Here is a 12965-nt window from a genome sequence, read left to right as displayed (position 1 = left end):
TAGAAAGTAGGTGCGAGAGTAGACCACCAGGTCCGTCGAGCCCGCACCGCCATTCGCTCATGGCTGAACACTAAACAGACACACTTACCCACAAACAGTAGACACAAGACACAGAACACAAGACACTACCCTCCCCTTTATACCGCTATCACCCCTCTCCACCCCAAGAACCTCGTGATCTCCTGGGGGAGGCAAAAAAACGGATAAAAACCCAGGTCCAATTCGGGAAAAAAATCCGGGAAATTCCTCTCCGACCCCAATCCAGGCGATCGACACTTGTCCAGGAGATCACTCAGGTCTTACTATACTAACCATACCTAGGTCCATATCCCTGCCCTCTCCCCGTAGCCCCTTATCCCCTTGGCAGCTAAAAAACCATCTATTTTAGTCTTAAATATATTTAAAGTTTCTGCTTCCACTGCTCCCTGGGGCAGTGAATTCCATAAATTAACCACCCTCTGGGTGAAGAAGTTCTTCCTCATCTCAGTTTTAAAAGAGCCCCCCCTTATTCTGCAACTATGTCCTCTAGTTCTAGTTTCCCCGATCATTGGGAACATCCTCGGTGCATCCACCCGATCAAGGCCCCTCACGATCTTATATGTTTCAATGAGATCGCCTCTCATTCTTCTAAACTCCAAAGAGTAGAGTTCCAGCCTACTTAACCTTTCCTCATATGTCAATCCCCTCATTGCAGGAATTAATCTTGTAAACCTTCGCTGCACTGCCTCCAGGGCTAGTACATCCTTTCTTAAGTATGGACCCCAGAACTGTACACAGTATTCCAAATGTGGTCTCACTAATACTGTGTACAGCTGCAGCAAGACCTCCGTGTTTTTATACTCAATCCCCCTAGCAATAAAGGCCAAAACTCCATTGGCCTTCCTGATTGCTTGCTGCACCTGCATACTAACTTTTAGTGATTCATGTACTAATACCCCTAGATCCCTTTGCGTTGCATTACAACGCAGCTCCTCCTCATTTAGAAAATAACTTGCCCTATCATTTTTTTTCCCAAAGTGAATGACTTCACATTTATTAGTATTAAATTTCATCTGCCAAGTTGTTGCCCACTCACCTAGCTTATCTATATCCTTTTGCAGACTCTTCCTATCCTCCTCATCCCCTACTTTTCCTCCCATTTTTGTATCGTCCGCAAATTTTGATATATTACACTTGGTTCCCTCCTCCAAATCATTTATATAAATTGTGAACAACTGGGGTCCCAGCACCGACCCTTGCGGAACCCCGCTAGTTACCGGTTGCCATCCCGAGTATGAACCATTTATCCCCACTCTCTGCTTCCTATTTGTTAGCCAATCCTCTACCCATGCTAATATATTACCCCCAATCCCATAATTTTTTATTTTTAGCAATAGTCTCTTATGTGGCACCTTGTCAAAAGCCTTTTGGAAGTCCAAGTATACCACATCCACCGGTTCCCCTTTATCCACCCGGGTTGTTACTTCCTCAAAGAATTCGAGCAGATTCGTTAAACAGGACTTCCCCTTCACAAAACCATGCTGGTTCTGTCCGATGAAGTCATGTTTATCCAAGTGCCCCGTTAGTGTTTCTTTAATAATTGTCTCTAACATTTTACCCACCACCGATGTTAGACTAACCGGTCTATAGTTACCCGCCTTCTGTTTACTTCCTTTTTTAAATATAGGTGTTACATTGGCCATTTTCCAATCCACTGGGACCGTTCCTGCCTCCAGGGAGTTTTGGAAAATTATCACCAATGCATCCACAATCCCCACCGCTATCTCCCTCAAGACCCTTGGATGTAATCCATCAGGCCCAGGGGATTTATCCTCCTTCAGTCTCATTAATTTCCCTAATACCACCTCCTTGGTGATCTTAATAGTATTTAGCGCCTCCATTGCTACCGCCCCCTGTTTATCCAGCGTTGGAATATTTTTTGTGTCTTCTATGGTGAAGACTGATACAAAATACTCGTTTAATGCCTTTGCCATTTCCATGTTCCCCACCAACAACTCTCCAGTCTCACCCTCCAATGGACCAACGTTCACCTTAGCCACCCTTTTTCTTTTATATAGCTATAAAAACTCTTACTATTAGTTTTTATGTTGTTCGCTAAATTCCTTTCATAGTCTATTTTCCCCGTCTTAATTAATCTCTTAGTTATTTTTTGCTGACCTTTAAATGCTTCCCAATCCTCTACCCTCCCACTATCTCTGGCTACCTTATATGCCCTTGCCTTCAGCCGAATACTATCCTTTATAGTTTTACTGAGCCATGGCTGACTGTTCTTACCCTTACCCCTTTTTTTCTTCATAGGAATAAATTTTTCTTGAAGGTTATACAGTATACCCTTAAACGTACACCACTGCTCATGTACCGTCTTATTCTTGAGTCTGCTATCCCAGTCAACTTTGATCAGCTCAGTCCTCATACCTTCATAATCCCCCTTATTTAGACTAAGCACCCTAGCCTGAGTTTCAACCTGCTCCCCTTCTATTTGAATATGGAATTCGACCATATTGTGGTCACTTGTTCCCAACGAGTCCCTAACTATGACATTTTTAATGAATCCTGCTTCATTACACAGGACCAGATCCAAGATTGCCTCCCCCCTTGTCGGTTCTGTGACATACTGTTCTAGGAACCCGTCTCTAATACATTCTATAAACTCTTCCTCTAGTCTACCCTGCCCAGTTTGGTTTGCCCAATTAATATGAAAATTGAAGTCCCCCATGATTACAGCAGTTCCCTTTTTACATGCGTCAACTATTTGCAGATTTATGTTCTGACTAACAGCGTCACAGCTATTTGGAGGTCTATAAATTACACCCACTAGTGTTTTTTTCCCCTTATTATTCTCTATCTGTACCCAAGCTGTTTCACTATCCTGATCCTTCAACGCAATATCCTTCCTCTCTATTGCCGGTATTCCCTCCCTTATTAAAAGGGCCACCCCTCCTCCCTTTCTTTCCTGTCTATCTTTCCTAATTGTCGAGTACCCCTCTATATTTAACTCCCAGTCCTGATCCCCTTGCAGCCATGTCTCCGTAATGGCCACGATATCATAACTATATATACTTAATTGCACCGTTAATTCATTTATCTTATTACGAATACTCCGTGCATTTAGATAAAGCACTTTCAGATGATTTTTACTACCCTTCCTTTCCGTTTTTGCCCCTTTTACATCTAGAGCTTTATCTTCACACATTCTGTCTCCTGTCTCATTTTGACTTACCGCTTCCCCACTGATACCCTGCTCTATTTCCTCTACCCCTACCGTTATTACCCCCCTTGATACCTCCCCCCCGCTACTTAGTTTAAAGACCTCTCTACTGCCCTAGTTATATGATTTGCCAGGACCCCAGTCCCAGCACCGTTCAGGTGAAGTCCGTCCTTACAGAACAGATCCCCCCTGTCCCAGTACTGGTGCCAGTGGCCCAAGAAACCAAACCCATTATTCCCACACCAGTCTTTGAGCCACGCATTTAGCTTTTTAATTTTACGTACCCTCGCCGATTTGGCCCGTGGCTCAGGTAGCAATCCGGAGATCAGTACCCTCGAGGTTCTGCTTTTTAATTTATTCCCTAACTGCTCAAACTCCTTCAGCAGATCCTCCTTCCTCGTCCTTCCTATGTCATTGGTCCCCACATGGACCACGACCACTGGATCCTCCCCCTCCCACTGCAAATTTCTCTCCAGCATCGCAGAGATATCCTTAACCCTAGCACCGGGTAGGCAACACAGCCTTCGGGACATGTTCTGCTGGCCGCAGAGAACCTTATCTACCCCCCGAATAATACTATCCCCTATCACTACGGCATTTCTTCTAACTCCCCCCTCTTGAATGGCCTCCTGATCCACGGTGCTGCAGCCAGGTTGCTCATCCCTCCCACAGCCCCTGATCCCGTCCTTACATTGAGTAAGAGCCTCGGTCATGCTCGTCAGGGACAAGGGCTGTGGCTCCTGCCGCATCTCCTCCTGGTTCCCCCTACCTGCCTCGCTTATGGCCACACCTTCCTTTCCTTGATCAAAATCAAGCAAGACTAAGCCACAGGCATATTGGTAGTGCCAGATTGGCCTACTCAAGCCTGGTCCCCAAAGATTTTGGGAATTATAGTCCAGCCAGGTATGGCTGTACCCAAGAGCAGGGACCTCCTAGTGAACCCAGTTACAGGGAGCAATCATCCACTACATGAACATATTAACTTGTTGGTCTGCAGATTCTGAGGAGGACATTTCAAGGCATAGGATTGTCCGAACAAATACAACCCAGTTCGGATAATGGATGTCTTGGAGTTCCTATCAACTCTGTACTATAACTATAAACAAAGTTATAGTGCAATCTATAGTGCCAGAGGCGCACTCTCCTCCTATCTGATGCTGGAAGCAGGGCACGGGTCGATAGGAACGCACCCCTTTACAACAGAATTTATGAAGGAAATTTACAATTTAATACCTCCAAGGCCAAGGTACACGGACACATGGGATGTGAGTGTGGTACTAACCCTACTTCGACAGTGGGGACCGCCTATGGCCTCATCATTATAAAAACTAACCCTGAAGGTGGTATGCTGACAAAGAGTCCAGACACTGCAAAAGCTACGGTTGGACTACATGACCACCAATATGAATAACATAACATTCGTAACCAGGAACCTGATAAAACAGAGCAGGCCAGGAATGCCAGGGATGAAGATCCAGTTCTTGGCATATCCAGATGACCAACAGTTGTGTGTGTGGTAACATACTAACACCACTACCTGAGAGTTACAGAGAACCTCAGAGGCTCAGAACAATTGGTCCTCATCAGCCATAAAAAAAACACATCAGAAGGTATCAACTCAAACCATCTCCAGATGGTCAAAGGAGGTAATGGCGGTAGCAGGAGTGAACATTCATATTGTTAAATCTCACTCCGCCAGGGCTGCATCTACGTCAGCAGCAAGAGCTATGGACGTGTTCCTTGACGACATTTTAGTGGCTGCAGGATGGACGAATGAACGAACGATCCAACGGTTTTTATAACAAACCCATAACCGGACCGGGGGTGTTTGCACGTACCATTTTAAGTTCTGTTCCCTAGTTTCCCCCCAAGGTTGGGAGGGGTAACTATTTTTTTTTAAATTTCTTTCGTTTAAAGCATCAGTGTCTTTACTTAACTACGTAATGTCTGAATGCTTTAATGATTACACTCATCCATGGTCAATCCAATCAGTGTGTGACGCCTGGATTCGTAACCGGCGTAAAATCACAGAGCTTTGAAATCTTCATGTAGTCACTCACGTGACTCCAAAGTAAAATAGTAAGATTAAACGAGAACTTACCAGTTTGAAGTTTGATCTTGATTTTATGAGGAGTTACGATGAGCGATTACGTGCCCACCGCTCCCACCCTCATACTATCAAGGTCATCTGGAAGTTCTAGTTTCTTCACAATCTTACTATTCTCAGGTCTTCTTTTTATCTGTGATTTAACACCGCTGCTTTGAAGATTGACGCGCACGCAGACGGACGGCCCTTCACGTAATCGCTCATCGTAACTACTCATAAAATCAAGATCAAACTTCAAACTGGTAAGTTCTCGTTTAACCTTACTATTAGTCACCACACTGATTGCCATACAATGACACAACATGGAAACAGGGCTTTAAGCTGTACTTGCCCATGTTGACCACATTGCCCCATCTACACTAGTCCCACCTGCTGACATTTGGCCCATATCCCTCTTCACCTTACCCTATCCATGTACCTGTCCAAATGTTTTTTTTTTTATTTTGTGTTAGTACCTGCTTCAAATACCTCCTCAGGCAGCTCATTCCATATACCCACCTCCCTCAAATTCCTAATAAATCTGTCCCCTTCACCACAAACCTATGTCCTTTGGTTCTTGAATCCCCTCCTCCGGGTAAAGTCTCTGTGCATCTACCCAATCTATTTCCCTCATGATCTTATACACCTTTATAACATCATCTCCCCATCCTCCTGCGCTCCATGGAATAAAGTCCTAGCCTGCCCAGTAGCTCAGGCCCTTGAGCCCTGGCAACATCCCCGTAAATCTTCTCTGTGTTCTTTCCAGCTTGACAACATCTTTCCTATAACATGCTGACCATAATGGACCACAACACTCCAAATGTGGCATCTCCAACATCTTGTACAACTGTGACATAACATCCCAATCTCTATACTCAATACTCTGACTGATGAAGGCTAATGTGCCAAAAGCCTTGTTGACCACCCTATCTACCTGTGACACCACTTTCAAGGAACTAGGTGCCTGCTCTCCTCTCCAAAACTGCCCACAGCCCTGCCTTTCTCTATGAAGATCCTCCCCAGGTTTGACTTCCCAAATTGCAACGCCTTGCACTTATCTCCATTAAGCTCCATTAACCGTTCCATACCCCACTTGCCCAAGTGATCAAGATCTTGCTGTAATCTCTGATTACCATCTTCGCTATGTACAATACCATCCACTTGAGTGTGCCCTGCAAATCTACTAACCCTGCCTTGTACGTTCTATGTGGTTGCACGCATTATCTGGTTGTGAGACCAATTTGGCTTTTGCTCGTTTCCTACATTAGAACATAAGATACAGAAATGTGCAGTGCAGGAACAGGCCCTTCTGCCCACAATGTCTGCGCCGAAAATGAAGCCAAGATAAACTAGTCCTATCTGGCTTCACACGATCAATATCCTCCATTCCCTGCATATCCATCTGTCTATCTAAAAGCCTCAAATGCCACTATCTTATCTGCCTCCACCACCACTCCTGGCCGTGTGTTCCAAGCACCACCCTCTTTAAATCTTTGCCTCTTTCACCTTAAACCTATGCTCTCTAGTATTAGACATTTCCAGCCGTGGGAAAAAGGTTCAGACAGTCGACCATGTCTACGACCAAGTGCATCTTAATCTTCTGGATCAGCCTACCATGGGGGACTTCATCAAATGCTTTACTGACATCCATGTAATCACCCACCATCTTACCCTTATCAATCTCCTTCGTCACCTCCTCCGAAAACTCAATCAAGTTAGTAAGACACAACTTGCCACATATAAAGTCTTGTTGACTGCCCTAATTAACCCAATCTCTTCCAAATGGGAGTAATTCCTATGCTGAGGCTTACCATCCGGGGAAACATCGAACCTTACAGCACAGGAACAGGCCCTTCATCCCACAATGTCTGTACCAACACAATGCCAAGACCAACTCTTACCTACCTGCGCATTATCCCTCCATTCCTTCCCTACCCCTATCCAAACGTCACTACCGTATCTGCCTTCATCATCACCCCAGCAGCATGTTGCAGCCACCCTCCACCCTCTGATCTTATAGAGTGTACAAGATGATGAGGGGAATAGATAGGTGAACGCTCAGCGTGAACCTTTATCCAAGGTAGGGGAACTAAGAACCAGCGGACACAGGTTTAAGGCAAGAGGAAAAAGATTTAATAGGAACCTGTGAAGTAACTTTTCACTCAGAAGCTGGTGGGTATATGGAATGAGCTGCCAGAGGGGGTAAATGAGGCGGGTTCTATAACAGCATTTAAAAGACATCTACATGGAAAGGAACAGCTTAGAGGGATGTCGCCCAATGCTGACAAATTGGACTAGAATAGATGGGGCACCTTGGTTAGTCTGTATGAGTTGGGCTGAAGGGCCTCTCTGCTGTATGACTCTGTCTCTATGATATGCACACAGTAGCAGCTGTGCCTATACTGTGATGGTCCTGTGCAAGTCTCATCTGTTATGGCACTACCACGTAACGATTGGGTTTCCTGTAATTGAAAGCCTCTGTTTGCAAGATGTTCCAAGCAGCAGACTGCTGAGTGCGTGGAACTTGATTTCACCAGTTGGTTTCACTGAAATTACAACTTCCCCATGGCAAGTGGCAGCAACACAAGGAGGCATTGATAGACTTTGGACAGTAGCACCAAGCCTGGCTTAAATACTTTCTGAACGTTTCAGTTTAGTTTAGTGTCACGTCAACCGAGGTACAGTGAAAAGCTTTTGTTGCATGCTAAAAGCCCTGTCCCACGGTACGAGTTCATTCCAAGAGTTCTCCTGAGTTTGCCCTGATTCGAACTCGGAGATTTACCGTAATGGCCACTCGTCGGTACTCGGGGCTCTCGTGGACATTTTTCAACATGTTGAAAAATCTTCACGAGCCTTCCCGTGCTTACCTGCCATTAGTGAGTCTTCCCGAGTACCTGCCGTTAGCATTACGAGCCGCTGAGAAACGTCCCCAAGCTCCGACGTACCCGCTGCGTTCATTCTCCGTGCTTACCCCAAGTTTGATTTTTTTAAAACTTGGGAGAGCTCTTGGAATGAACTCGTACAGTGGGACAGGGCTATAACCAGTCAGCGGAAACACTATACATGATTACAATCGAGCCGTGTATAGTGTATAAAAGTGTGAAGCAATTGTAATATGTGATTGTAGATCTACTTCTGTGGCTAGCACGCAAATAGTCATCTGGGCTGGATGCCATCTTGGAAGCAAACGGTCGGAGATTTTTGTTGACCTGTTTTATTTCATTACTCTTCCACCATAAGCTGTAACTCTCCATCTCTCACCGATTAATGGCAGATTGGACACCCAAGGAACTGCAGATGCAGGAATCTTGCATAGAACACAAAGTGCTAGAGTATTTCCGTGTGTCTGGCAGCATATCTGGAGGGCATGGATAGGCAATGTTTTGAGTCAGGACCCTTGTTCAGACGCAAGAGATGCTGCCTACCCATGTCTTGCAGATGCTGCCTGACTCACTGAGTTACTCCAGCACTCTGTGTTCTACAGCAGATTGGAGTTCAGTTAGAGTAAATATTGCTGTCCTGAGCAGCCAATTAACTTATTAATTTCAATGTAACCAGAGTTCCAATGATACCCAATATGAGGTTCTTTTTGTTGCTAGACGTTTTACTTTTAATGTGTTCCTTTGTTTCTGTTCTCTTCTTTCTCTCATGCTTGCTACCTGGAAGTAACGGTTCCCTTGACAGGTCTTCATGTATAAGTAGGAACTGCAGATGCTGGTTTACACTGAAGATAGACACAAAATGCTGGAGTAACTCAGCGGGTCACGCAGCATCTTTGGAGAAAGATGATGTTGCTGGTCGAGGGTCTCAAACCGAAACGTCACCCATTCCTTTTCTCCAGAGATGCTGCCTGACCCACTGAGTTACTCCAGCATTTTGTGTCTATCTGCAGGGTTGGTCTTCAGCTTACCAAAGGCATTCCAGCTGCTTCTTCCACCCAACCCTTCTCTTCAACTTTTAAAACACTCCCTGTTCTAGTTCTGTTGAAGGGTTGGTGACCTGAATCGTTGGCCCTGTTTCTCCATCCATGGCCACCGCTTGCTTCACTGGTACTTCCAGCATCTTCTGCTTGTGTCATGTGTGGCACTTGAGCAGTATTCGATTGAGTCCTTGATGAGTGCAATATAAACAGCAACACAGCCACACACTCTCCTGGTAGTGAACCGATTCTCCCATTGTGCATGAATGAATGAATGAATGAATACTCTATTGTCACAAGTGATATTCTTTGTTTTGCATACACAAGAGTCACCACATAAAGGTTGCTGACAAAGTTACAAGTTTCCCATTGTAACACAAACCATTTTGAACACATTCCATTCTGATTGCCCTTAGTTCTTGCTAGTCCCCCCACAACGCATCCCCCTTTGTTCTCCCTCTCTGAAGACTGTAGATTGTTCCTTGAAATCCAGGAGCTGAGCATCAACACATGGACTTTAGAGACCAGGTTGTGGAAAACAGGGCCAAACTGAAGTGACAGTGCAGAGAGTACCTTTGGCATGTCTTTGCCGCACTTACACTTGTCAATACTGGGAGCTAAAATGCCCAAAGTGCTTACATCCCCCAAGAACGACAACAGTTTTTTCCCCAGCCTTTCAGTTCAGTGCATCTGTGTGTGCCGTGTTTGCTGAGGAACTGCCCACCTTTATCACTGCGTCTGCCCCTTGGTTTGCAGCCTGTCCGGAGGGAACGTTCGGGAAGAATTGCAGCTTTGTGTGCAAGTGCAGGAATGGTGCAACATGCAACATGCTGACGGGCCAGTGTCGCTGCCCCCCTGGGGTGGGCGGAGAGATGTGCCAGGATGGTGAGTAGATGCTGCTGCTACATTAGCCCCTGCTGGGCATCACCACTCGCACCCTAATAACACAACCCCGTCTAGTCCACAGCCGTACCCTTGGTGGATCTGTAGAAAGCCCACAATGTTGGTCTGGTGGTCACACACACAGGGCGCCATGTTGCTGGATGTTCCTTCATGCGGCTACCTGCTGGGCATCACCACTCGCACCCTAATAACACAACCCCGTCTAGTCCACAGCCGTACCCTTGGTGGATCTGTAGAAAGCCCACAATGTTGGTCTGGTGGTCACACACACAGGGCGCCATGTTGCTGGATGTTCCTTCATGAGGCTACCTGCTGGGCATCACCACTCGCACCCTAATAACACAACCCCGTCTAGTCCACAGCCGTACCCTTGGTGGATCTGTAGAAAGCCCACAATGTTGGTCTGGTGGTCACACACACAGGGGGCCATGTTGCTGGATGTTCCTTCATGAGGCTACCTGCTGCAAATTGTCTACTTCTTTCAAATGAGGTTTTGAGTACATACACATCCACATTATTCAATGTGTATATGGTCGCACAGACTCATACAGCACAAAGCAGGCCCTTCGGCCCAACTTTCCCCTGCTGACCAAGTTGCCCCATCTACACTAGTCACACCTGTCCCATATCCCGCTAAACCTTTCCTATCCAAGTACCTGTCTAAGTGTATTTTTAATCCTGTTATAGTCCCCACCACTACTACTTCTTCCCCACATACCCACTACCCTCTGTGTGAAAACAGTTTTTCCCTCAGTTTCCGAAAATCTTTCCCCCCTCACGTTATGTTCTCAGGTTCTTGATTCCCCAACTCTAGGTAAAATTCTCTGTGCATTCGCCAGATTTATTCCCCTCATGATTTTATACACCCCTCTGAGATCTCCCCTCAGCATAACTACATCAGCCAGTGTGCATGTTTTATTAATTCATTCACCCAATGTGATCCCAGTTTGAGGATCCATCAGGATGCCATGAGTCTGCCATCACACAGACTGAACATCATATTCCCTTCCCTAAGTGGCACTAGTGAACTAATGTGCCCACAACACAATAAATATCATTACTCATCATAAGCTTTTATTAAAGCGAGAGGTTTATATAGTTAATTGATTTTAAGCTCCCATTGTGCTATATATGCAATCCCCAACTTACCTGATAGGCGACCTATCTAAACTTGCACTTACATAAGCAATTTTTTAACCCCACAAAATCCCATGTAGTTTCCGCATTGGAGCTCCCCCGTGGTCTCTGTGCCGGAGCTCCCCCATAGTCTCCACCTCGGAGCTCCCCCGTGGTCTCCACCTCAGAGCTCCCCCATGGTCTCTGTGCCGGAGCTCCCCCATGGTCTCCACCTCGGAGCTCCCCCATGGTCTCCACCTTGGAGCTCCCCCATGGTCTCCATCTCGGAGCTCCCCCGTGGTCTCTACCTTGGAGCTCCCCCATGGTCTATGTGCCGTAGTTCCCCCATGGTCTCTGTGTCGGAGCTCCCCCCGTGGTCCTCGCATTGGAGCTCCCACATAGTCCCCCCATCGGAGCTCCGACAGTCTCCGGTTGAATTGTATATTTGCACGTGCACAGTAGCACTTCTGTTCCCAACTTACGCAAGGGTCCGCGGGCCGTAACCCTTACCTACGTCAGGGAGCATCTGTGCTGGGACTTGAACACCCGTCGTTACATAACCCCAGGCCTCAGGATCACACGTCCAGGAACCTAACGCTACCATGTCCATGCCGGTATACACGGATGTGTGACATTGGGTGCTTTTGTGTGTGTCTGTCTTTATTTAAAAGTCTGCATGTTAACAACAATTTCCATTTACCACTAACACCACAGCATGTTCCTAGATACTTCACAGAAACATAATTAAAACAGTTCAAACAATGAGGTGTGATATATTGATCATGCGATTGGTTGGGTACCTGGCCTGGCATAAGTTACAGCTGCTCCAGGTACCACTGTCCAAACCTCCACTGCCCAGTTCTGCTCCACGCTCCATGTTCTATGTCTATGTTCTCTGTATGTTCCATCTGGAGTGTGTGGACGTTAGTAGAGTTTACTTTAATTAAAACGAGTTGACCCTGGGACTAACGACCATTTGTTTCCAGGCTGCCCCAAGGGATTGTATGGAAAAGCCTGCAACAAGAAATGCAACTGTGCCAACAGCGGCCGCTGCCACCGTATCTACGGAGCCTGCCTCTGTGATCCTGGGCTATACGGCCGCTTCTGCCATCTGCGTAAGTCACGGGACCTGTACCCACCCCTTCTCCACTGGGAACTGCAGGCTGCAGGAGAGCTACCAGGCAGAGGTTAGGTTATGGCTGGGCAACCTTTAGCCACTCCCTGCCCTTCTGACAAGCCCGAGTACACTGGCATGCTCATGCCACTTCAAACACGCATTCATACACATGCAGACATGTAAGCATGAGCAAGTGGGCAGTAACGCAAGTGACCGTGCCTTCCTAAACCGCCCACCATCATGCTGTCCTGCGCAGCCAAATGGAACGGTGTTGATTTTCATCCACGAGTCTTGCTGACGACAACAAATACACATAATGCCCTCCTAATGCATGGTACCCCCGTAATAAGCGGGCACCCTGTGTACTTAATGCCAATGCTCTGTGATGGCACACATGCATCATCAATCTACAGCAACTGGATGGCGAGACTGCAGAACATTAAGTATCCACACCTCACATGTAATTTAATGTCAAACAGAAAAGGGAAGTGGTTGTAACAGCAGAGCAGCTGAAGGCCTCAGGGCTTTCGTTTGGTTATGTCTCACTTCTGTGACACCTGGTGAGTTTCCTCATAAAATGGTCTGTGTATGTGGGGGATGTCGGCTGGCCTTGAAT

The 12965-nt window shown here is 46.4% G+C and overlaps 1 protein-coding gene across 1 annotated transcript in view; it reads left to right on the top strand.

The window, feature by feature from the left end:
- megf6 (multiple EGF like domains 6) overlaps window positions 1-12965 on the top strand; it is a 611064-nt gene that overhangs the window by 507899 nt on the left and 90200 nt on the right. The window contains 2 exon segments of the mRNA XM_033047803.1: window positions 9970-10098; window positions 12219-12347. Of these exon segments, the coding sequence (XP_032903694.1) occupies window positions 9970-10098; window positions 12219-12347 (258 nt within the window).

Source organism: Amblyraja radiata, chromosome 31 (assembly GCF_010909765.2).
Source record: "Amblyraja radiata isolate CabotCenter1 chromosome 31, sAmbRad1.1.pri, whole genome shotgun sequence".
NCBI classification, from domain to species: domain Eukaryota; kingdom Metazoa; phylum Chordata; class Chondrichthyes; order Rajiformes; family Rajidae; genus Amblyraja; species Amblyraja radiata.
This window is presented reverse-complemented; position numbering and strand designations above follow the sequence as displayed.